Source organism: Zeugodacus cucurbitae, chromosome 2 (assembly GCF_028554725.1).
Source record: "Zeugodacus cucurbitae isolate PBARC_wt_2022May chromosome 2, idZeuCucr1.2, whole genome shotgun sequence".
Lineage (NCBI taxonomy): Eukaryota > Metazoa > Arthropoda > Insecta > Diptera > Tephritidae > Zeugodacus > Zeugodacus cucurbitae.
The window spans coordinates 80,621,038-80,647,975 of record NC_071667.1 but is presented as its reverse complement, the minus strand read 5'-3'; the positions used below and the strand labels follow the sequence as shown (position 1 = coordinate 80,647,975).

Here is a 26,938-nt window from a genome sequence, read left to right as displayed (position 1 = left end):
AACACTATTAGTTCTATCTCAAAAAAATGTCAAGCCTTTTACGTATACACACGTCAAATGTCTTAGCTAAAGTTAACCTAAAATACCATGGAGTTCTTCGGCCTTCTGGCAGTTAATATATCATCTGAATCTTCAGTTAATTTAACGTACGAATATTTCGTTTTTGCTCTGAATTTCTTCAGGAAAATACGAGTAGTTTTTTGCTTAAAGGTAGAGAATATAGCCTAAGAGAACCTAAAGGTCGAGAAGTACTATACTGACGGGTAGTGTTAGGAGTTACCCAAACTTCAACCAAAGTTTTTCTATAAAGAAGAATGCAAGAAATTCCGCTTTCATTTATATATATATTTCAACATTTTGTAATACAAAATTTTGATTCTTTTTCGAAGATCTAACATTGAACCCTTATAGCTGTATCGAAACATGGTATACATAATTGAAATAAAAGGAAAACGTGGATGAATCCCATAATTTTACTTTATTTGTAGGTGACATTTTATATTTCGAAATTCCAAAGCAAACAGTAACTTCGAAAAAGGAAGAAACTACTTTTTTACCTATCACTCAATCCCTCGAAAATATGTCTATGGTCTAATACCCAAAAAAGTCGATTTACTAATTGGATCATTGTTGCTCTTTAAATGATACTTTTCGTGTCTTTTGAGGTTAAGATTTGGAGCTATTCGCTTTCATGAAGAACCTTGAAATTTTTACTTCAGAGTTAAAGGATTGAATATTTCACAATTAAATCCTTTTTTAAAATGATGCAAAGAAATGCACCAACTCAGTTTGGAAACCCACTATTTGAAAACTTATAATAAAGATTCCAGTGGCACCAGCAAAGCAACTGCAAAGCTACCAGAGCACCTAACTTACTTTCTCGACACCTGCAATTTCTCTCCGTTAAAAATATACATATACATATGTATATGGAGAGGAAAAACAAACAAGACGCTCTTGTTAGTTTAGAATTTGCATATGAAATGCAAAAATATGATATAATTTCCTTGGCTGATGAAATTCGCTCGTCTGCTCCCCATATGACGCATATATCGCGTTTGTAATATCAACAGCTGTGCGCCAAGATGCGTCACTTTAGTCATAAGACAGGGTAAATATTAAATATTAATAAAACGAGCATTGCTCTGAATAATTCTTTGCAAAGAGAGCAGCGCAACTAGCAAAACAGCAACCACAAAGCAAGTAGCGAGGAGTTTGGTTAAACTTTTTTCTTAAGAAATAATATTAACAAAGTGCAAATCCTAAAATAAGCAAAGGCGCAACGGAAACTGCTCCAAACGCAACCGAAGACAAGCGTGCAGTTGTGTTAGTAAGCTAGTACAAGCCGCGACAAGTCGTTTGCACTTTGCTTGAGAGAAGGGAATTATGTTGGTATAACACTTGGAAGCTGCGGAGCTCACAAATACAAACCACAATTTTAAGAAAGTTTTTGTTTTACTTTCACTAACTTTGGAGATAATAATTCTTAAAAGCCACCCAGCCAATATGATATCATCCCGTGTGGTAAGTGAAGCAGGAAAAATATTTACAAATGAAATTAATTCCAAGAGTTTAGTGACTTTGTCGAAAATTGTAAGAATGCGCTTACTGCTTGCCAATTTAGGAAGTCAACCTCGATGCGAAGCATGTGCTTGTAAATGATGTTAATAGAAATGTCGGAAGTTTTATGAGCATCTTTAGCTGAATCTTACGAATTATTCTAACGATATCTTGAGAACTATTTTAATAAAAATTTATGTTATAGGGTTGTCATAATCTCGAACTAACTTCCCTCTTTATTTAGTGACGTGTTTCGAACGTTTATAATAAAAAAGTACTCCCATGAAAAATTAGTAACAGTGTTTAAATAAATCGTGAAATCAAATACTTCACGATACAGTCAACATATGTTTTTTTTAATTATACTTTCGTGACTGTGGTGGATCCTATATACTAAACAATGGCCCTCGAACATATATTTTTTAGCCAATACCTCTTTGTTCTTAAGCGATATTTCGTAATATACAATAGATCTGTCTCACTTCGTCTAATTCTTATTTCAATATATTATTTTTTTAGAGCATTATTCTAGACTAGTGTGCTTTATATATTGACCAACCAAATTAGACTGGTAAGAATAAAAAATCTAAGCAACACAACGAGAATTTCCTTTTCAGTTACATATGGACTTTAAAAAGGCATATTTAAGAATATTCAGTAATTCGATTTTAATTAAATGTCCATCCTCCAAATAATTTACTAATTTATTTGAATACTTATACATAAATTATTTTTGTCAATTGGATAAATAAAAAAAAAATAATTATATGAATCGTTTTTTGTACTAAAACTTAAAAATTTAAAATTTTTCCAATAATCTTCTAAACTCTCCTAATATGAGGGTATTTTTTAGGAAAAAGTGCAAAGTTATCATAACATGTATAACACACATACCTATAAGTTTATAAGAAAATTATTTACTTCGGTTTATGTCTTACTGGTGTAAACGATCATTCAGATCAAATTGAAGATGAATATATATAGAAGTTCGAATAAAGTTCGGCTTGAATTGCATGTCTCTTATAGTTTTTATGAGAGCAAGTCCTATTTGTTATACCATCGGATTAAAATAGTATCTAAATTCTTTATTAGAAATATATATTAAAACTTAAAATTATTTATTCGGGTCTGAATCGAATTTTTTTAATAGCAATAATTTTTTAATAGCATAGCTAAAACCGCACCCGATTAAAGGATGATATTAAGAGATGAGATAAGGAATGAGATAAGGAATGAGCTCCGCCCTGCCACTTTTCTGACTTTTAACTAGGTTTGGAATTGAAAACGTACTCGGAAAACACTAAAGTTTCAAACCGATATCTCAAATAGTTTTTGAGTTATAGCAATTTAAAGAGCAGCCGCTCTGTAACAGTGAAAACGATCATTTTATCTTGAAACGCGTTTTTCTCGAAACAGCATTTTCCGAATTTGCTGCAGTAATTACTCAAAAACAAATGATCCGATCACTATCGAATTTTTTTACATGTTCTATATATAGTTCTCCGTACAATGACCTATCGATTTTTGATCTGATCAAAAAATCGAATTTTGGCAGGCCAAAAACGACCAAAATTTTGCGTGAAATTCGACTATTTTTTTTAAAACGCCGCCATATTGTCAATTTTTGATTTTTTTTTTTATCGTAGGTCATTGTACAGACATCTAGTTTAACGAGAATTTTTTTTTTAGATTTCATCCACCGGCCGGAATCACTGCAGCAGTGAAGGACCTTTTTTTTCGCGCCGTTGGAGATCGACTATAACTTAAAAAATATTTAATTTTTTTCTTCAAAAATTTCGCTGTATATTCTTGCAACATGTATATATTATATATTCTTAAAATTTTGAAATAATTGATAAAGTATTTTTTTTAATAAAAATTCCCAAAAATCACCTTTTTTTTAGGCCATTACACTAGGTGTGCCCCTTAAGTCGGTTTCTTTCACATATGTATATTTTAACTAAAAAATTGACATTCAGGATATTTTATAAATAAATCAAAATCCATTAAAACCTAGTAGTGCATCTTAAATTTAGTTTAAAACTTTGATGACCCACCACAGTCTGACAGCTTGATAACACTCCATTGGTGTATATATTGTATGTATACTTGCAGTTACTTACAAAGACATTTCAATGTAGATAACAAACGTCATTCATTGTCAAATTGAAGAATTCTTTGCATACATACTACTACTACATGCATACAGTTATCTATCAATAACAATTTCAAGCGTTCAAAGCATGAAAACAGACTTCGCTTACTAAATTAATAATTTTATAATGCTTTTAGTGATTTTAAATGAAATTTTTCACACCGGAAAGTTCGGAAAATAATAAAATTGTCATTGAGTTTTTCCATACAATACAAATGACAAATACTACTCCAAACATATTTATAATAAATTTCATATATAAAGATTTCATCTGTTTTTACACTTTTACGCTTCATTCATACCGGCTTTTAACGTAGATAATCATAAGCGCCCATTTCAATAACCTTTACAACTACCGTTAAAGTGAAACTGTGAAAATTTTAGTTGCACTAACTACTCGAAAAGTAATTGATAACCATTGACCATTAAGAGTTTGTTTGTGTGTATACATATGAGTTAGTTATACTATATGGGTGCGCCTAAAGCATCCGGTAAGCATTCGCCGTTGAAACTTCTTAATTATTTACAAAAAAAAATAAACTATATATATGTATATATGAAGATTATGTAATTAATTTGAAGAAAACCATGAATAATGCCAGTAGTCAATCATAAGTCATAATAGCGAAGGCATGGATGCATGGATAAGTGTGCAATCAATAACTATTGTAAATGTTCAAAACAGCTTCCCGCAACTGGCGAATATACCGTGTGATTTTAAAGTGTAGCGCTGCAACTGTTTTTTATTACTTTTACTTTTACTGTTGTAATTTTGTAATTGTTTTTGTTTTTGCATTTGTGGTGCACACTTGTGAAAAGAAGTTTATTTTGTGTGTTTTTTTTACTTCATTTGTCTATATTTTTGTTTGTTTGATAGTCACCTCACTGATCAGTGGCTCCGCTAACTGGTTATCGGTGACACGCGTCATAACGGTTTCCGTAAATGTGGATTTCGTTATTGTTTCGGTAACGCGACCCAGCTCCGTGGGTGCTGCCGGGAACATGGGCAAATCGGGTACAGCTTTATTCACCGTTACGGTGACCGAGGGTCCAACGCCCACCTCATTGCCACGCGCCACATTCACCTGATGTTGACTGCCACCGCTGAGAAAGTGCGCCGGTATCATTGCTTGGAAATCCTCACTGGTCAGCGGTCGAAGTGGCGGCATCTGCATTGAGCGCATTGCAGGGTTGCATTTTTTACACAAGATTTTCACATAATTTTTGTTGTTGTTGTTTTTTGAGATAACAATTGTCATTTTATCGGTGATTTTTTTCATTGACAATGCATTCGTGCGTTTGTTTGATTGTTTGGTCGGATTGCGTTTTGGTTAAATAGTTTCAAAAATTTGTATTAAATCAAAAGAAAGAAAAGAGAAAATAATGCTTGTTTAGGTTTTTTGGGTTATAAATTCTGCTTAAATAACTAGATTTTAGTGTCGGATGTGTGAAAGCAATTTTGCGCTCATATACATACTATTTATATAAGGATGTTTATAATTAGCCAAAGTGATGCCTAGTATACTAATTTCAAATATGCACTAAGTAAATAAAAATAATAACTAAAAATTAAAAAAAAAATATGACTAACAACGGTTCTATGTCCTAGTTAATTAAAATGCATAAACTAAAAAATAATTTAAAAAAATACCTACGTATATAATCTAGTACAAAACCCGATAATACATGAAGTATAATTTTGCAGTGAATTGTTACAAATATATATATAACGAGTATCAATATATGTCTATATGTTTATGCAGGTGTAATAAAGGATGTTTATATATAAGTATATATTTATTAATATTTATACCATATGGGGTGCAGTAGTTTACACTGGGCTCTGCAAAATTGTACATACAAAATAGTAAATTCATCCAAATACACATTTAAACTCTATGTATTCATGCAATATACGTACAAACACAAACACAATATTGCGGTTAATTGGAAATAAATTGATTATTTATTTATTTTAGATTAGCACACAATAAACTAGTAAATAATCATTAAAAATATAAACTTCCGCATGAAAGGCGGAAATTATTATACAAAAAAAATATCATCAACAATTGTTTATTAACCGGTGAAAGAGTTAAAATATTAAGCATGTGTCGGCGTGCCACACGCAAATCCAATGTGAAATACATAATTTACCGCAAAAATTTTGCAAACCACTCATAAATGTGTACTCACCTTTGAGGAGAAATTCTATAACATAAATTGATTTAAAAAATAATAATGAAAGATATAATAATTATTTGATTTTCTAAATCTAATTCAATTATAAAAACTTATTTTAATTGGGATCCTGAAATTTTTTTATATACTTGTAAGTCTACTTAATAATATTCCGTCAATTTCCTATACAAAATATTATGAAAATGTTATAATGACTTATGATCTTAATTTCAAGAGAATTCAAAATTAATTTTTACAGTAAAAAAAAAATTACTCCGCACAGCTGCTAATCTAGCCTATTCTAACTAAAAGATCTTAATTTCAAGGGATTACTAAATTATTTTTTAGAAACAAAACAATTTCTTACGTTTTCTAACCTAAAAATTCCAAGCAAGGCACAGCTGTTATATTCATTTAAACTTAATACTAAATTATTCAATTTATTTATTATATAGTCAAAACAAGTCTTTTTTCTAACCTAAAAATTCTCAAATTGACCCAGCACAAATGTCACTCTAGTCTAAATGATCTCAACTCCACGTGAATACTTAATTACAGTTCAGAATAAAAAAATTTCGAATTTTATCTAACCTAAAATTTCTAAATTTTACCCAGCACGGCTACTAATCTACCTTTTCTAACCTTGACGATCTTCATTTTATGTGAAAACTAAATTATTTTTCAAAATCAACACTATTACATATTTTTTCTAACCTAAACATTCGAAATTTGACCAGAAGAGATGCCTATCAAATATTCTAACCTAATCTTCATTTCAAGTGAATACTGAAATATTTGTAGTATCAAAACAATTTTGAATTTTTTCTAACCTAAAAGTTGTAAATTGAACCAAATTTTCTGACAGTCTAGCCTATTCTAACCTAAATAATCTTCATTTCAAGTGATTATTATTTTATTTTTTAGAATCAAAACAATTTTATAGATTTTCTAACTTAAAAGTTCTCAAGTTTATCCTACACAGCTGCTAATCTAGCCTATTTTAACCTAAATAATCTCCATTTCAAGTGAATATTAAATTATTTTTTTGAATCAAAACTACGTATTTTTTCTAACCTAAATTATCTAAATCATTTCAAGTGATTACTAATTATTTTTCAGAAACCAAAAAATTTCTCTAACTAAAATGCTCTTAATTTCAAGTAAAATCTATCCAAACTATTTCATATTTTTTCTAACCTAAAAGAAATAAATTTGACTCAGCGAAGACCAGATTGGTGGCTTATTCTAACCTAAATTATCTTCATTTCAAGTCAACACTAAATTATTTTATAGCATCAAAATAATTTCGTATTTTTTAACCGAAAAGTTTCAATTTGACCAAGCACGGATATGAATCTAACCTTACTATAAAGAATTATTACTTTTTTTTAGATTTAAATTTTTTATCCTTATAGTACTTGAAAATGATGTTATAGTCCTTAAAAATACCCTGTTATACTTACCTTATGGAGTAATTTGTAATTTTACGAGTAAATTATGATTTCACATTGACAATTATTTCTCGAAAACCTTTAACTCAAAATTAGTGTTTGGTACAAATACAATGGCACTTAAACGACTCGTAAGCATGTGTGTGAATACAAAGGTGCAAGGTGCTCTGAATAATGCACGCGTCTGTATGAATGGCAGCAAAAGTACACAAATTACTTTAAAACGATTATTAAAGGATTTAAATGCAAGCAATTTAGCGCGTGAAATATGTATAATTTGAAAGCGATCAACAACTGTCAGCGACAAGAGGTAAGGAATATTGGACCTTTTTTTCAAATTTTTTTGCGCGCTGAAAATGAGTAGATACATTGAATGGCGGTGGGTGGGTATGTGTGTGTATTGATGACTGACAAAACAATAATTATGTTTAACTAAAGACCAATGCGTATTATATGCGCTAACGTATTGAATACAAATCAGTTACAGACACACACAATTAATATAGTTTAATGTGGAGTTTACGAAAAAGAAAAAGTCAAACCTTCGCTACTACATACCTGTGATTCAGCAGAAGCATCTGTGGCTATGTTCGGTGTCGCTGTTGGCTTATTCGACGCATCTGGCGGCTGTGTGGCATTACCGTTGGCTGGTGTGGCTTCCGCTGGCGCATCTCCCAAAGGTATGGAATTTGCGCGCCTGGGCGCTGGCACAGGTTGACCTGTGACCTTATCGATTTGTTGCTGCTGCTGCTGCTGTGGCTGTTGGTATGCCGCAGTTGTTGCTGGCGCAGTCGTAAAACCATTTGTTTTCGGGGCGTTGTTAGCACCTACAGTGGCGTTTGTTAATGTTGCTGCTGCTGCTGCCGCTGTAGTGTTGGGTAACGTAACAGTTTTGTTTATTTCATAAGCTGCCGGCTGTGTCGTATAGTTAAATTGTTGTTGTGCCGGGTATTGCTGTTGCTGCTGCTGCTGCGCCAAGAGTGGTGCCGCTGTGGGCGCCTGTTGCAGATTAGTTTGTGCTTGTTCGGATATCATGTCGCCGATGGAGCGATTGAAGTTCGCTGTTGGAATAAAGAAAGTGCGAAGAAAAAAAAAGGTGTAAATATGCAAGAAACGATATTAAATTTGAATAAAAAAAATTTTAACAGAATTTGAAAAAAATGTTAAGAGGATTTTAAAGAATTTAAGAGAATTTTTAGAGAATTTTAAATTTTTTACATACCTGGCCGATTGGCAAGATAACCGGAAGGACTAAGCGAATTCAAAACAGCTGGACTGCGTGGACTCAGTGGTGCCTCCAAGGGACCACGGTACTCACGCTGCAACACCAGACGCACAAAACGTTGCGGCTCTGTGAGACATTGCACCGCAGCGTCATGACAAGCGTTCGTCATGTCATTGCCATTAATCTGTAAATACAAATCACACAATGCTGGATTAAGCAGAGTACACAAACAACGCAGCACAACAACACAAACAGTTTGATATTGCAATGACAACCGCGACAAATTGCAAATGTTAATGTATAATTGCAGAACTGGCTTTGTGAATGTATATAAATGCGATACAAATATATATTTATATGCACATATATAACTGTCATTATAGCATATCCAACTGCTGCATATTGTTGTTTTTGTTGTTGTTGCCGTATAGGTTTAATGCACTTACAGCCATGACGCGGTCGCCAACCATTATTTTGCCGTCACGATGCGCTAAACCGCCTTCAGTTATGCGTGAAATGAAAATTCCATCGCAGCCATCCTTAAATGGTGGCGAGCCTTTGCCCCCAGCAATGCTGAAGCCCAAGCCCTGTCCGATTTGATCACGAATTAAAGTCGTGTGCAACTGTAAATAGCTCAAGGGGGCATCCTGCAATGAGTGAGATGAATGTACATATGTGAAAAGGCGAAAGGCAAATTGAAATTGTGTAAATATGGGTATATAGTTTACAGCGGATAACCTCACTTTTTCAACTACAATTGAAAAAAGAGAGAACTGCTCATGTGTTAAGTACTCATATCAATATAATATGAAGACAGTAGCATATTGGCTAACAGCAATGCTTGCAAATAACACTAATTTGATTAAAAAAGAGCAGTTCAATATTCATTAAAACATTTCACACGTGGAACTGCATGCTTCATGCTATTATTTGTTATTATTTACCGAATATCTACCATTTTGCAAATTACATTTTTCTACAAAGCTTTCTGCAACAGTTTTTTCTGCATGAGAGCAAAATTTTGAAAACTACTTTCATTTAATTTACGTTTGCAAAACCATTTTTCATGAATTTTACACTGGAAATTCAACAGCATTGCTGACCGAGACACAAGCTACAACCAAAACCAACCTTGCCATTTTCCAAAACGCCATTTGTTGCACCCACACCAACATGTTGCGGTTGCAGCTGTTGTTGTTGTTGCTGTTGTGATAAATTTGCTGCATTTGTTGATACGGCTGCTGCTGTTGTTGGTGTTGTAAATACATTCGCTTGATAGCTGTTGAAGTTGGCAGGCGCTTGTTGCACTAGTTGTTGTTGTTGGAGTGGCTGTTGTTGTAGTAGTTGTAGCGGCTGCTGTTCTGGTATAATTTCAATCGGTGCCGGAATGAATTTTTCATGCTGCTGCTGCGCTGCGGCGGCCAATGGACGCGTTTCCACCGATATCTGCAAGTGAAGAAAATTTAATTTGCAAATATTGTATTTGTTGTATTTGTTGTATGTGGCATTTCATTGCAGTAAATAAAAATCAATTTGCCAACATGTATTTAAGCGACAATTCGCACTTACGCAACGCTAATTGCATGTTTAACGACACAATTTACCGCAGCAAGCATTTAATTAAGCGACATATCAACAAATGGCTCGACTTGTTCATACATATACATATATTATATATACATACATACATATATACAAAAATATCCACAAGTAAATTGCACCCACCTGTGAGACGGAGCCATCTTCGCTAAACACCGGATGACCTATTAGACGCGTGACTTCGCGTTCCACCACCAACACCAACACCGCACCGCAGGCCTTCAACACCTGCACAGCTTGATAGTGATCGGCATCGACCACATTAATGCCATTCACTTTTAGTACTTTATCGCCAACTTTCAAGCCGGCCAAATCGGCGGGGCCACCTTCGGTAACGCGTGATATGAAAATGCCTTCGTCATCGCCTTTGAACGGTGTGGAACCTCTGCCGCCCGCTATACTCAAGCCCAGACCGGCAGTGGTGCGCTCAATGTGGATTTCGTACTGTTCGAGTCGGAGTTCGGTGAGACCGTCCACGGCATCTGGAAGAGAGGAAGATAAAAGAGAGTGCACATGAAATAATGTTATAGGTTATGGCGAAGGAGTATGGGTACAGCAGTAAATACGAGTTGAAAGTAACATTTATATAAAAATTTATGACATTTTCGCTTTCATCATCACATGCTCCGAGAAGTTTTCAGTGCAGCCAAGTTTCATTGGTCTAGACTGTGTTATTTTACTTTTACATTCACAAAGTCCTCGAAGCCAAAAGGTTTGTTTGCTATGCCCGTCACGTTTTGTTATTACCATGTAGCAAGTCGCTGCGGCCACAAAAATGTAGGGCACTTAAATTCCTCGAGCTCCGTAGCTCTACTTGAAATATACATGTGAGTCCAGTTGTGGGTGCGTATTCTTCTTGCTTTTTACTGGTATTTAGTTATGATTTCACCTGCCGACACTTCAGCCGCTGCACAGCAACATCATTACCGTTACCATTTACTGTTACCACAAATATAAGTTCTTACCATATTGTCTGTTGCGCTCCAAATCCCCAGTGTACGTCGTTACGATGCGCACACGTTTGTCCTTGCGTTTCAGCGAATTGTTGGGGCTGCGATTCGAGGAGGCGAGCGAACTGCGTAAGCTCATATTGGCCGGACTGCTGCGACCGCTGGTGTTGGCCAGCGAACCGGCACGCCTTGAGCGTGGAAATGTGTTATCGCCCTCTTTAATTTTTAGCTTAATGTTGAACATATTAGTGTTTTATGGGTGTTTTCTTCGTTTTCTACACACTCGCCTATTCAATAATGCATTCGCATGAATGTTTTTTCTACTCGTATGATTGTATATATGTCGGTTGTATAAATCAAAAATCGGCTTATACGCTTCACGTATTCGTTATAAACAATAATAATATTGCTGCTTTCTTTATATTTATATATTTATGTATTCTATATGCGTAAGTGTAACAGATTTTGTGTAAACGGATCACATATCCGCCTCGCCGTCTTTGTACTTTTGTAAGCACACATACACATACACATATATATGTACTCTATACATGTACAACTAATGCATCCTCATTCTGTAAAGAGCTTTTATCAATTTTATTATTTTTGTGCAATTTCATCGAATCGTCCTCTCGGCAGCAGTTGCAGCGGAGGTAGCTGAACGGGTAGCTGAAGCAAAGTAGCTTGGCATCTATGCGTACGTAATTTTATACAAAAAAATCGCAAGAGAAATATTTCAGCAGCAGCTGCAGTGCAGTGGAAGCGCTGAGGCAGTCAGCGAAGAGCCAATAAAAGTAATATAAGTAACTAAAGTAAAAAGCATATGCATATATGCATGAGCCTTTATGTGAGTGTGCAACATGCAGCAAGCAGTAAAGAAATCGCAGGCACTTTACAAAATATATATTTGCTTATTGGATTTTAATGCGTTGAACTGCATCGATAATAGCTTTGGAAAGTGACTAGTGACTACACAATTCATCGCTTAAATCGTGCGACTAAGCGGAGTGCAATAATAGTATATCGCTTTTTGGTGCTTTGTAGATTTATTGCAAGTATTCTTAGATGTTTCTTTTGAACTTAAATTCAAATTGCATTTAACTGATTTTCGGTAGTAAAATTAAAGATAAACGGGGATTATGGAAATTCTTTAGTCTTCTAAGGCGACTTTTCTTCATTTTGCTGAGTATAGTTGGACTCTATACCAAATTATTTGATTTAATAAAACTATTATATATAGAGACCATTCTCTATAGAAATCCTAATCATTGTACAGGGACTGAGCCTCAAAACGGATCCGAACGGAATACAATCCTAACAACCACATCCTTAGTCCTTGCCGTGACTTAAGGGGGAGGTATGTACAAAATTTGAACAAAATCGCTTCATATCTTTACGAGTATTCGTGTCCACCGACTTCAAAAATAGAGTTTAGAGATAAACGCGTTAAATTTTTTTAATTGAAACTAACTTGGCCATATGGACGGAACTCCCAAAGAGTCTATCACTTAGAATTGTAGTCGGATCTAAACATATTATACTATTTAAAAAAAAAAAAAACAAAAAAAATATTTTCTAATTGAGTTGAAAGTTTGAAATCCACCTAACCCCTTAAAATATGGACGTGGTGGACCAATCGAGAAACTCTTCATATTAACAATTAGGGAAACGCCAACTACTATTTTATGATTCTATAGAGGTGTGGATACCGGTACTTTAGTGAAAATGAGCGTTAAAATTCATTTAATGGGCCGAAATACCGCTACATGAGGAACATGACATGGACAACGGGAAATCGAGAAGCCAGAAGCCAGAAGAGGCTAATAATTAACTCAGATGACAAGCAATACTGCAGTAAGTCGATTCGCAATTGGAACCAGCAAATTATCAATAAATTAATTTATATATTTCTATAAGTTATGATTTAACGTAAAAAATAATTTAAAAAAGAAGCAGAAGGGCTTTTAAGATAATTTATTAAAATAAATTATGTACAAAAATACTAGTTCTAAGAAATTAAAAAAAGTTTCCTATTTACCCGACCACCACCGTATGCAATTATTTAACATTATAGCAAAATCTGGCAAATTTTTTTATTTTAGCTTGCTTTCCTCTCCTCTAAGTCTCTTAGACGATAACATTTAATATTCGCAATAAAAAAAATCGATCCTATTTATATGACCATCACTGTACATAGACAAATATTAAACATCAATGCAAAATCCACGAGATTTTATGTATATTTCTTCTGCTCTTTATAAAAATATAAGCAAGTAACAAATTTTACGATTTCTAACATTTGATTGTACAACAAAGGAAATCAATAAAAATTTACAACAAAAATATACAAGTAGCAACAAATATGCGCGAACAACAACAAAGTGCAGACATTGAGATGCAGATTAGACGTCGAATCCATATAAAAGACATAAAATTGTGACTCTTCAAGGAATAAATGAAATGGTTTATAACTTTGGCTGAAGGGAAATTCAGCGCTGCCACAACTTTCGCAACAACAAACAGCAACAACAAATGTTTGCCAAACAAACAAACCAAACCGCATTGAACACAATAAATCCCAAACAATTTTTTACGCCAGCCATGTCACTCATTCTGCAATTGTGCAGAGTGAATGGCATTGAAGCGTGAACGAAGAAGATGATCATAAATTTCAAATCGAACGACTAAACAAAGCAGCAGGAGCAGCAGCATATTGGCACGAAAATCCGATTGACTTTTACAGCAACCAAGCGCACAGTACACAACACAATAGTATGCACAACAGGCCGCAGCAGCCCAACGCCACCCAACAGCCAGGCAACCGATGCGCCAAATAAACGACACAGAGCTGGAGGGAGATACCACGGAGCTCACTGGCAGCGCAACAATCAAGAGCATCGTAATAAGTAATGGCAGCAAATATGATGAGGAGCAAATTGGTATGCTTTATTTATACGGCATTACTGCCCAGTCAAGCATTGAATGGGTCGAACAGCCAGCCGGTCAGCATCTTGAGATGCTGAGATGCTGACGCACCAAAGACACCGACCGAGACCATTCGACCATGGCCAGAGTTCCAGAGTTCAATGCTTGGTAAAGTACTACGGTGGAGAAAAACAGCTGGCCAGCTGTTCAATTAATCGGCGTGGTAATAGTCGCACTGAATGAATTTGTATGGTAGTAATGGCATGGGAATATTACATATGGAATTACAATATTCTTTTATTTAATTTAACAAATGCAAGCGCGAAGAATATTAATTTATAATGCAGCTTTCGTTATTACAAGAAAATCAATGAAAAATAGCTAATTATTGGAAATGCAAATTCAATTAGTGGCATTGCTCCTGCTTTCTTAACATCATTGCCCTTGAGTTTACGCTTAGCGCTAGAGAGTAGAAATTCCTAAAAGGTTAATTACCTGCTACTTATGAACTAAACGATAACTAATTGTACTCTAGCTTAATTAAATGCAAAAAAATTATTATCAGCCAGCAATTGAACTTCAATTAGTCACATACCAATGGCAATAAAATCGATAAAAGAAAGTAGAGGGGAAATAAAGATCAAAACAGCTAATTTGAAAGTCATTAATGTCGTATAACAGTTTCTTGTAATAATAACCGATTTAATGTTGAACATATAATCTTTGAATAACGATTAGAAAAAATTATGGTATTTTACAAAAAATAACCCAAAAATAATAAATACTCCATTTATGGTCACACAATTATAAAAATAACAATTAAGAAATCTAAATTTTGAGCAAGTACTTTCATTGGAAGAATTTCATACAATACCGTATGTTTAAAAAATAACGAGAGTTGTACAGTTTCACGAGTTGATTGTCTTCGCCAAAAAAAAAAAAAACAATTTTGTAACGATGCCCCAGACTCCATATTCGTCAGCCACTTTTCCCTATTTCCAGAGAACTATAACCATAACGAGAACCGTAAAGGGCCATCGTTTTACAGGCATACGAGAAATCGCTGAAAGACCCAGAGGCTAACCCAAAAATCGAGTTTGAGAAGTGTTTCGACGACTGGAAAAAGCGCTTAATATAGAATTGAGACTATTTTGAAGGCGACAACATTAATGTAGACGAATGATTAAATATTTTTCAAAAAAAGGAAAAATCCCGGAAATTATTTTTGGAACAGATCTCATATATGAATTATCGGACCTCGGAAATTTTGATTGATATATTAAATAGGTTAGGCTAAAATATTACACTAAGTTTTGATATCAAGAATTCAAAGATTTCCCTTATTTTTGGAACACACTTCGTTAATATAACATTTCTGTTTAAATTAAAATAGTAATAACAATAAACAATAAAAGTTTCCAATTGTAATAATTATTCTTAAGGGGGTATTCTGGTCTAGGATTTTGAAAACATCGATTTTTTTTTGCATATTTTGAAAGTTTATACTTAGGATTTTTCAAAATTCTACTTATTTTCGGAGATACAGCCGATTTTGTGACGTGGCGTCCGAGCCAGCCGAGCGGTCTCCTAAACTTTAAACGCGTTTTTCTCGAAACTTTTTTTAAGGTGGTTGACATAATATCTTTCTACTGAACCGATTCCTTTGAAATTTGGTATATATCTTCTTTATACAATGCTCTATCGTGTCTGCCTTGGATTTCCAAAAATTTTGATTTGAAGTATTTCTAAAAAACTCGAAAACGTCGAAAATCGGGTCAAAAAAAAATTTTTTTTTTTCAAGTCGACGCCATTTTGTTATTAATTATTAGTTATTATGAAAACCAATACGACATCCTTACTAATGAAGAACCTTCTTGTTTTTTATGTTTTAGGGTTGAAATCACGTCAACCAGGACGCACCGTTTTTTTTGAAGCCCCCACTCCACCGGCCCGTATCTCGACGAATTTTGTTTTTTTCTTGCAATTTTTTTATATCATTAAAATGTCAATAAAAAAATGGATAGTAAAAATTTCATTTTTTTATCTTAGTTTAAAAAATGCCTAAAATTCATGCGTCTAGACCAGTATACCCCCGTTAAATATTCACTATTTATGTGGTAACTGCTGTTTAAAGAGCCTCGTTGATAGGCGAGCTGGGGCAAAAGAACACTCGCTAAGATAAAAAATCACTTTTAAAGGAACAACAAAAACATAGAAATATTTTCGGAAATTAATTTTGATGAAATGAAAAAAAAAATTTAAATAATTACATTCCCACAAGCTAAACACCTGTAAATCTGTCATAATTTAATTGCTACATCCAGCGCACACTTTCAATTTCTCTAAATTAACTAAAATGCGCTCGATTTTGTTTTAAGTCAAACCAAATTAGTACAAATTAGGTCAAGAGTAAGTAGCTATGACTATGAAATGCATTAAAGATAAATGCAAATGACAGGCCTGTAGGATTAGCAAAAATAATAAAACTTTCAAAATGAACATGACAGTAGAACACAAGTGAACTACTAAATGAATTTCAGTTAACATAATTAATGGCAGATATTTAAGAGGAAATTTGAACATGACCTTGCTTGTTGTAGGCAGCATATTTTGATAAAACTTTAATGGGAAATGTTTACGCAAATGAAGTGTGACTAGCACAATTAAATGAGAAAGTTAAAATGAATATTAAATGCAAGAGAATAGCTTCTGTGAGTAGATTTTATGACACATGCCAATTTTATGAAATCAAAATTTCAAATTTATTTTTAATATTTTGCTGAAATTTGTTTTAAAAAATAGTAAATTTGAATTTAATTTTTAATTTATAAAAAAAATAAATTTTAATTAAAAAAATGTATTTTTTATTTACAAATTTCCAACACATTTTCACTCTCATGCTCCGAATGTTCAAAGGTTCCATGCAACGCCGCGCATAAAATGATTAATCGTCACAAATCTTCGCGCATTTTATTTGACAAATTACACAATAAACCGTTGAAAAGTGTCAAACAAATAAAAACACACTTTCAGACATACAAACTGCTGAAGTAGTGCCGTTAAAAATTAATGAAGAAAGTTTTACTATAGAAAACAAAGAAACAACAAAATAAAGAATCACAAAAAAAAGTGAAAAAGAAAATTGCAAAAGAGTGAGCAAAACAGACAGTAGCTGCAAGGTGGCAAAGCATGAAACGAGTTGATGAAATTCGAACAGCCGAAAATGATAGTGTATCAGTGATGAAAACAGTTAAAAGTCAAAATACGAATGGCGCGGAGACAAAACCAAAAACAAGACAAAACAACAGAAAGTGTTACACTTAATAAATTGAAATAGCCAAACAGCGAAGCGAAAACTTGTGTAGCTGAGTCAGTGCATCAAAAGTTGGAAGTAAAACAACAAAAGCAAACAAACATCAGTCAACGGAAATGTTTCGTCATCAGAGTTCGCTGTGCTGTGCCCTGCTCTGACTGGGTCGCGCAGCCAATTGGGCTGGTTGGCACACCAAGGAAAAGCATAACAAATAAATAACTTTTTCTGTTATCTTGCAACTACAAAAATTCCATAGATAGCATAGAACAAAAACAACAACAAAGAAGTCATATATAACTAGGCACCTGTACGTAATTATGTAGATGACAAATTAGTATTGAGTAAAACACACTATCGAATCCAAAATTAGAGCGCTTTTACTGTTACATTTATAGCAGCGAAATCAATGAGTTGGCTTAATGGCTGAGAGTGTGGAAAAAAAAGAATATTCTGCAAAAGAATATAAGCACAAACACACAAGCATATGCCATAATCAAAGGCAGATAAGCAAAACGCTTCGCTGAATGATAAACATACTTTGTATGTATGCATGTGTGTGTGTGTATCTATAAAATGGTGTAATAAACTTCCAACAGGTATAAGGTATATTAAGCGCTAATCACAAAGTGTAAACAAAAGATTGCGATAAATGAATGAGCGAATATAATAAAGGGGAGAGAGCAGGTGTAGCTTGCAGCAGAAAAAAATGCGGCGACATGAAATAAGTTTGAGTGTGTGTGGACTTGAAAAGAATGGCATTAGGGTGGCATAAAAATAATTTAGGAAAAAGAAAAAAATAAAATAAAGTAAAATAAAATAAAATAAAATAAAATAAAATAAAATAAAATAAAAAAATAAAAATTAAATTAAATTAAATTAATTAAATAAAATAGAATACAAAAATAAAATTCAAAAATAAAATAAAATAAAATAAAAAAATAAAAATTAAATTAAATTAAATTAATTAAATTAAATAAACTAAAACAAAATAAAATAAAATAAAATAAAATAAAATAAAATAAAATAAAATAAAATAAAATAAAAAAAAATAAAATAATATAAAAAAATTAAATTAAATTAAATTAAATAAAAATTAATTAATTAAATAAAATGAAATAAAATGGAATAAAATTAAATTAAAATAAAAAAAATAAATATTCTAAAAATTTAATTAAAATTTGTAATAAAAGCAAAATGTGCTAATAATAAAAATTTGGAATACTAAAAATTTAACAGATTTTGCACCAAACAATTACTTAAATTTTTTTCTTAAATTTAGAAATTTTCTCACATGTATTATATGTATATTTTCAAAACCAAAAAAAAATTAAGTATTCAAACACATGCATTACTCACACACAAACACTTCTCTTTATGCAAGTCTACAGCGAACCCACGATTGCCAAACCTGATAACGCGATAAAAAAATCAGTAATACAATGCAATAACATTAAATAGAGCACATTTGATTCGAATATGACTAAGCCTACAAATGAATGACAGGTGTATTACAAAACTTCGCTGTTTGATAACAAAGCACACTTCAATTGGGTTGCATCACAATTTAGTATTGACCTTGTTAGTTCAACTGTCCACAACGAAAATGTAAAAATATTTGGACTTATGCCACTGGTATACTTTTGGAAGAGTGTGTATGCAAGGTTTCCATGTATGTATGTAAGTAGAACTCCATATCAATTTTGACTTATCAGAAAACAAAAACAAAAAAATAATAATATTAATCACTTAATCTGCAGCGGTAAATTGATATTGAAAATGTGGTAAACTTGACGATATGATTTTGTTTATTATACATACAAAATTAATATTTGTTTAGCAAAGTGACATCATTACCTTGAAAAGTGAGTAGTGAAGTAAATGAGGGTTTGAAAAGTGTTGATAAATTTTATTTTCATGAAATTTACTAACAAATTGTGGTAGCTCAACATTTATATGTATGTATAAGTTTAAGTTACATATATACATGAATATGTATGTATTCGCTTATAGTATATCTACGTGCCTGTAACCACGTGAAGAACTTTCTATTTTAGCGCGTATGTTTGCATTCCTGCTAATTAAATTATATATTTTCTCCGACAAAAACAAAGGAAATTGTTAATTAAAAAGTGATGTGTTAAAAAGTTTGTTGGCAAAACATAATCATGTTTCTGCACGCTAATGGCGTATGTTGCAGTAATTTCTATTTTATTTTATTTTTATTATTTGCAAACAATGTCAGCACTAGAGTATAAAAAAAATATAAACAACTAACTGCTTAGAACTGAAAAACTAGGCCTGCAGCCGCATAATCCTACAACAAAACACTGTAAAAAAAATAAATAAAAACTTGCCATTTGGTGTCAATAAAACGGCATATAAATGCTAAAGCATTTTTCTACGCTTAAACCGAGGCAAAAAAGTGCTCTAAAAAAGACCCTCAAATAAGCACAAGCCTGAAGCCTTTTTATGCCAACATTTTTACGTGTGTGTGTATATGTATATAAAAAAGCCGACAAACAGCAGTCACGTTTAATTTATTTAACGCACTTTTACAGCATATTTCCACAAAACACACACACACTCACACACAAATGTGCGTCCCACAAGCTTCCGCACATTTACAGCCGTTTAAGGCAAATCAATAATTCAGCAAAGAGGAAAATTGCTGAGAGCATAAAAAAAGAATATCATTTCCCATGCATGCAGGCATAAATAGATATTTTTCATTGGAAATGCATTAAAATTAAGTGAATGAAAGTTGAAAAAAAAAAAATTTCAAAAATAAAAAAAATATTTTAAGAATTAAAAAAATATAAAAAAAAAATATTTTTCAAATAAAAATTAAAAAAAAAATAAATTTATAAAAAAATTCAAAAAAATTTAAAAAAAAATTTTTTTAATATTTTTTTAATAAAAAAAAATGTCTAATAAAAAAAATTAAAAAAAAATTGTTTTAATTTGGAAAAAAAATTGCAAAATTATATTAACAGCACTTCGAGTGTTATTTTAAAGCTTTTACGCGCGCTATCAATTTTAGCTGCCGCCTTTCAACGCTTGTAATATGAGTGCTGAAAAAATACTAGTGTAACGGTACTTTGTAAAAGTGTTGCGCACAAAGTGAAGAGGAGTACAGACCAACAAATTGGCTGACAAAAGCAGAGAAGTAAATATTTTAGCGAGCGGAAAATAAAGGTCATCGATTGGGTTAAAAATATGACACCACTACACAGACACACACACACACACACACACACATATACAAGCATATACACATTTCTATATATATATATATGTGTGGGTGTAAATATCTTTGTGCGAGACATGCCAAGCAATTGCTGTTTAAATAAGTTCAGCGCAAATATGCTTTATGTGCTTTTTAACAACACTACACTCTCTGCTCTTCTTCTTTTCGATTTTTTTTTCGGATTTTTGTTGAAGGATGCAATCTACTTGTATTGTGCGTTTCCTTCAGCAATAACTCTGCTATTTCCTTCCGCTTAAAACCCAAAGCTATAGCAATAAAATCAGAAGCACATATCCCACTCCTCCGCCTTTCAATTTCAGCTTTCCTGTGCGTGTGTGCGTATGTGTTGGCATAAAAATCTACAGCAAGACGTTGCCGAAATAGCGAAAACCTTGAGGTTATCAAAAATTGTTAAATCCACAAGATCAACAAAAATGAGCTTGATATGTACTGTAGACACACACACACACATATACATGTGTGTTGCAATCAAGTGTGTAATGCAACAGCCAGCATCGATATGCGGGCGGAAGATGCTAGTTCTCACATATCTATGCATGAAAGTAGTATAAATAGAGAAAATATTTGATACGAAATAAACACAAATCCTAACCTAAATCAACGTCTCCAGTAGCCTAAAGGGTTTTGCCACAAAAATACAAGGGTGTATGTGTGTGATGTATTAACTCTTCAGTCACAGCTGCTAGTTAGTAGAGGGGAAATATTTTTAATTGCAACTAGTGCTGTTGTCAGTTAGGTGATTCTAGTGAATTAAGTGCATTTTTTAAATTTTTTTTAAACAGAAATCGATAATTTTTCGATTTGGACAGAAAAAAATTAGAGGTATCCAGACTCAATTCTGTTGTCAGTTAGGTGATCTTGATTATTTTCGTAATTTTTCTTTTTTTTTTAATTAAAAAATTATTTCAATATTCTTTCCAAATTTTTTTAAACAAAAATCGATAATTTTCCAATTCCGATTTTGACAAAAAAAAATTTGATATTTTCGGACTTAGTTCTGATGTCATTTAGGTGATTTTGGAGAGATTTTTGCAATCAAACTATGAGGAACAAAAACCGATAACTTTTCGATGTCGTTTTAGACAGAAGAAAATTTGAGGTTTTTGGGCTCAGCGCACATAGTTCTGTTGCCAATTAGGTGATTTTGGTGAGGTGAAAAATTTTTGCATTCAAAAATTTCTTAAATAAAAAAATGATAAATATATCGATTTCGATTATATTCGAAGATAATTGGAGATTTTATAACTCAGCGCACTTAATTCTGATGTCAGTTACATGATTTTGAAGATGCGAAAGATTTATAAGATCAAAGTGTTTCGAATAAAGAATCGATAAATATATCGATTTCGATTTCGAAGAGAAAAAAGTTGAAATTTTCGAACTCAGCGCACTTATTTTTAATAACAATTAGTTGATTTCATCAATATTATTTCTCAATAGAGATATGAGAAGTTTTTGCAATCCAAAAATTTTAATCAAGAACCGATATATATCGATTTCGATATATGTATATTTCAAAAATTTGAGATTTTCAAAAAATTTTGAAAAATTGTGACGTAATATAAGATCGTCTCATTATATTCCACATCTGATATTAAATACATAACTATTGCTTTCTAAATCTCTCCAGCTTCACAATATACTCTGATTAGCACAATTCTACACATCACCACCCACTAGTTTGAGCTACTAAATGCAAATACACTATGCACTAGAACACTCTCACACATTTTCTTTTGATTTTTTTGGATTTATTACAACAGGGGCAAGCGCGTATGGGAACATATCGAAATGCAATAGCAAACGCATATTGTTTGCTTTTCCAGTGCAACCAACCAATAAGGCAGCGCACGTATGCACTATGCATGCAAATAAAATTTGCGAATAAGAAAATAATCCAAAGCAAAAAATAAGCAAGAAAAAAGCGAAAAAACGCGGGAGTTGAAAAACGTAAGGGCACTTGCGGAGCAACAGTCGTCGCCCTCGCAGAAAGCATGAAAAACTCCAAAAAATGTAAAAAAAAATCAAAAATGAGGAAAATAAATAAATAAGCAGGAAGTACTGCTCAACAAGATGGAAACGGAGAATAAAATACAAATCGCTATTGGCTCCTTGCCACAAATGCGTGGAATAACGAAGTGAGTTCCGAGTTCGCATTGTTGTTGCTTATTGTTGTATTTTGTTAAAGTTAAACAAGTGAATCCACTTTTGTGCTAAGAATTCGGATTTTTACACCGACGCGCCAATGCCAGCGTCAGCGCCAGCGCCGTTTCGCCCCCGGTGCTTTTGTAAGTAACTAAATGCTTACTTGCTGTATGCTGCTGCTTGCCGGTTTGCTTTCTTTCTTTGCTATAAATTGCAAATGCAAATAAAATGCAACAAATTACGGCAAACGAACGAAAAAAAGCAGCAAAGCCAACAACAGCAGCAGCAGGGAAGTCAGTGCAGGCAGCGGCCGCGGGACGTAGCGCGCAAATGGAATACAAATTGACGTGAAGGAACTGCAAGTGAAGAATGCGAACTGCTTAAAATTTGCACAATAAACTGTAATGCAGTCGATGGATAAGAGATAATACAAACACTCAAACACACACACATGCAGGAGCAAATATTGCAATATGCTGCGAAAGTTGGACGCAAGGGGCGCGCAGTGTGTGAGATGTGTTGTTGTTGTTGTTGGAAAAATAAAAAGAAAAAATGCTCAAATTAGCACCAGCAAATGAACGCGTAATTCAACTGCAGCGCGTGCTAAGTGTTCTTCATGCGAAAAACCCCGGATGCGCGCGCGGTGCTACAGGGAGTATGAGTAATGCGCGCTGTTGCTTGTTGTTGTTGTATTTCTTGCTTTATTTTTTTTGTATTCCTGCCTAAGCTTAATGTGGGCGCTACTTCTTTAGCCACGACTTTAAGTAGCGTAAATTTGTTTTCATTTCAACACAACACAACAACAACACTGCCAAAACAAATGTCTGCTACCAACAACTTCAGCTTCAGCTTCAACCGTCAGCTCTCCGGCTTTTTGTTTGTGTATTAAATTCGTACTTGTTTCAGTTCAATTTTTGTTGTTTGTTTTGTTTTATTTTTTATTCTTGTTTTTGTTCTCAACTCGCTTTATGGCTTTCTTCTACTTTTAACCGAATTATTTTTGTGTAGGACTGTCACACGTAGTCAAAGGTGTCACAACGAAATTATTAAGTCTGCGACGTAAATGACTGTCGTCGTTGAATTGCCGTTACAGCGTGTGCAGCACCTCTTTGTACCGACAAGTGAAAATACTGAATAACTGAGCAATGAGCCAGCGTATGTAGCTAGAGCACTTGCACCTCAAATCGCCTCAAAGCACACACCGCCGGCGCCGCCGACCCTACAAGCGCACAAGTGCCAATCGGTTGCTATTGCTCTTTTAGCGGCGCGCTCAGCGCACTCAGTTATAAATATAGGTGTATGAGTGTCTTCACCCGCGCTGCTGACCCCACCGCTATCGATATATTTTCATACACAAACACACATATATGCATATGGTCCTAGGCCTACGATAAATTCTGCATATGGATCGAAATAACGGGCCTCTCAACAACACCGTGTTACCAATCCGCGCCTACCGCGCCGTTATAAGCCTATATATGTGTATGTGTGTTTGCACTTGTTATTGTTGGCAGCGGCCGCAGTGCGCTGGAGAGTAAATAATTTTTACTGCTCCACTTGTGCAGCGCAAAAGTCCAAAAATAGCAACAACACACACAGAGTATGCTCAAAACAAAAACGCTCATAGACAGTGGGCGGACGGCGGCCTGCGGCGGGTGCTAGGCAAAAATAAGATTGCCTCAAACAGGTGTAGTGTACAATTATACAAATTGATGTTGAAGCTCGTGAGCGTAAGTACGAGGTGTGTTCAAAAAATAACGGGACTTTTTGGATTTTGAAAATAAAATTATTTATTTATTCTTCTACATCAATGTAGTCCTCCTTCAATATTATGCACTTTAGCCAAAGCTTTTTTCAAACGTCCAAAAACTTCTCATACTCGATTTTTGGGAGTGCCAGCATTTTCTCTTTCAGTTATTTCTCTTGTAGTTCTTGTTGAAGGGGGACATGCATGTATGTACACAAAAAAATAATTTAAAAAAAATATTAAAAAAACTATTTAAAAAAAAAAATAAAAATAAAATTATTTAAATAAAAAAATAATAAAAAATTATTAATTAAAAATATAAAAAAAATTAATTATAAATATAAAAAATTAATTAAAAAAATATAAAAAATTAATTAAAAGAAATATAAAAAAAAATAATTAAAAAAAAAATAAAAATATTAATTAAAAAATAAAAAAAAAAATTAATTAAAGGAAAAAAAAATTAAAAAGTAAAAATAAATAAAAAATTTAAAAAATAAAAATTTGAAAATTGTAAATTTCAAAATTCAAAATTCCCGTTATTTTTTGAACACACCTACTCAAATTAAAACTGTTGCTAATATTAAAAATATATGAATTGGCATGCACGTAGATAAATATATTATAACCAAACAGATATGAGGAGCAACAAGCCTTATCACTACATCTTATGTGCGAATACTTGTGCGAGTATGTAGTGTGTATTTATGTGCTCATTTGCTCATTTAACGTAATAACAGTTTCGAGAATATTTTCCAAACTAGGTGAGAGTTAAAGTGCTGTCGCTATTTCGAGTGTGTCTACCTCGCCTCTCCACCTCCCCCTGCAACGTTCTATTCTGCCAATGTGTGTGTGCTGTGTACGACAAACTCTACGTGATATCCATATTTTCGTGGCACAGCTAATGAAATCGAAAGCGCCGACTATATCAAGCTGCCACTGCACGTTTTCCAAATAAAAATTACTTCATTCTTCTAGTTTTTGTTTGATTTTCCTTTACTGTTTTCTGTTTTCGTTTCGTTTTTTCTGTGTCAAACAGCGCGCGATTTCAATGTCACAAAAAATACCGTAAATGTAATCAAAAGTCGGTAGGCTTTTTATTTTGCCTGGCTTATCATTATGCGATTACGAGAGCCAGTAGCTCGCTAGCTAGCTGCATATAGTTGTCCAGGGCATCGTTTCATTGTGTCGGGAGTAAAGTAAAATTCGCTTTATAATGCATTGTCAACATTATTTCGGCTCGTACGTGAGAAGATTAATTTTCTCAATAGTTGGCAAATCCAACAAACAGAGAGCTCGCTCGAGCTCAAGCACACCACCTCGTACTCGTAATTATGGCTTTTGTTTGTTTTACCAATTAGACGAAAGTTGTGAAGTAACATACATACATACACACATCTATTGACACACACTAAATAAATGAGCAACAACAAAAACATATCAACAAAATATATTAATGTCATTTCGTTGTTGTTTTGGTATGCTTGCATGCATTGCATCAATATGACGCAATAAATTTAGACTCCGAAAAAATTTATAATTTAAATAACTGCAAAGAGTGACGCAGTGAAAAAATTATTATATTCACTTGCGGAAAAAGTTCACTTTCAGTTCACCTACACACAAACTGTTTGGCAAATATTTTTCGCATTTAACGAATCAATAAAAGTTGCAGGCAAATGATTGACTTTGTAATGCTGCTCTTGTGCGGTTAAGCTTCATATTATTTATGCAAATGCGTTGCTGAAAAATCGGTTTTCTGTTTTGAGAATAATTTTACAATATTTTTTGTGTTTTTGGTATTGTAATGTTATTTAAGGTCAAGGTCAAATTAATTTCATTTAAAATATTAAGTAATCAGTACCGTAGTAGCACACATTTTAGTTGTAAATAATGTTAAGTAAGTAAAATTTTCAGAACTGTAACCCAAAATTTTATAATGGAAGTAGAATTATTATAACTTTACAAATTGCATAATTTATGCATTTTTATGTATTACATAATGTATTGTATAATCTAGAAATCATTAGCTCAAAGATATTTTCAAATAACTATCACGTTTGTGGAGAAGTTAGGAAGAACATAATTTATTATTCAGACAATAATGGGCCTAATCATTGAATCTGTTTCGATCAAAAAATGGTTCGATTCGATCGAAAAAATTTTCGTCGGAATCATTGAAACCGTATCGAAAATAAAATTTACGATCACATTGAACTTACTTACCGACTCGAGAAAATACATTCCGCGACTAATAGATGTCGCTAATTACGAAATCATTGAATTCGTAAAAACGAAAATTTTGGTCGAAATCTATTCGTTAGTGAATGATTTGCATAAATTTAAAAGAAAACCATTTGGAAGTTTTGATGTAAATAATTACTGATGACGGACTAAATTATTTTTTAAATGGGTATTT

The 26,938-nt window shown here is 33.1% G+C and overlaps 1 protein-coding gene across 26 annotated transcripts in view; it reads right to left on the bottom strand.

The window, feature by feature from the left end:
* The window catches only part of LOC105220499 (protein lap4), a 124,721-nt gene that overhangs the window by 50,384 nt on the left and 47,399 nt on the right, over positions 1 to 26,938 (bottom strand). For 22 of the 26 annotated variants that reach the window (XM_054225319.1, XM_054225311.1, XM_054225325.1 and 19 more), the window contains 6 exons: positions 10,298 to 10,653; positions 9,704 to 10,018; positions 9,019 to 9,219; positions 8,570 to 8,756; positions 7,906 to 8,408; positions 4,597 to 4,884 (listed from right to left, as the gene is read on the bottom strand). In XM_054225319.1, coding sequence (XP_054081294.1) covers positions 4,597 to 4,884; positions 7,906 to 8,408; positions 8,570 to 8,756; positions 9,019 to 9,219; positions 9,704 to 10,018; positions 10,298 to 10,653 — 1,850 coding nt within the window. Of the gene's footprint in view, positions 1 to 4,596; positions 4,885 to 7,905; positions 8,409 to 8,569; positions 8,757 to 9,018; positions 9,220 to 9,703; positions 10,019 to 10,297; positions 10,654 to 11,136; positions 11,707 to 23,669; positions 24,427 to 26,938 lie in introns of those variants that run through there. The other 4 variants (XM_029044366.2, XM_054225334.1, XM_029044388.2 and 1 more) reach the window with 4 other exon arrangements.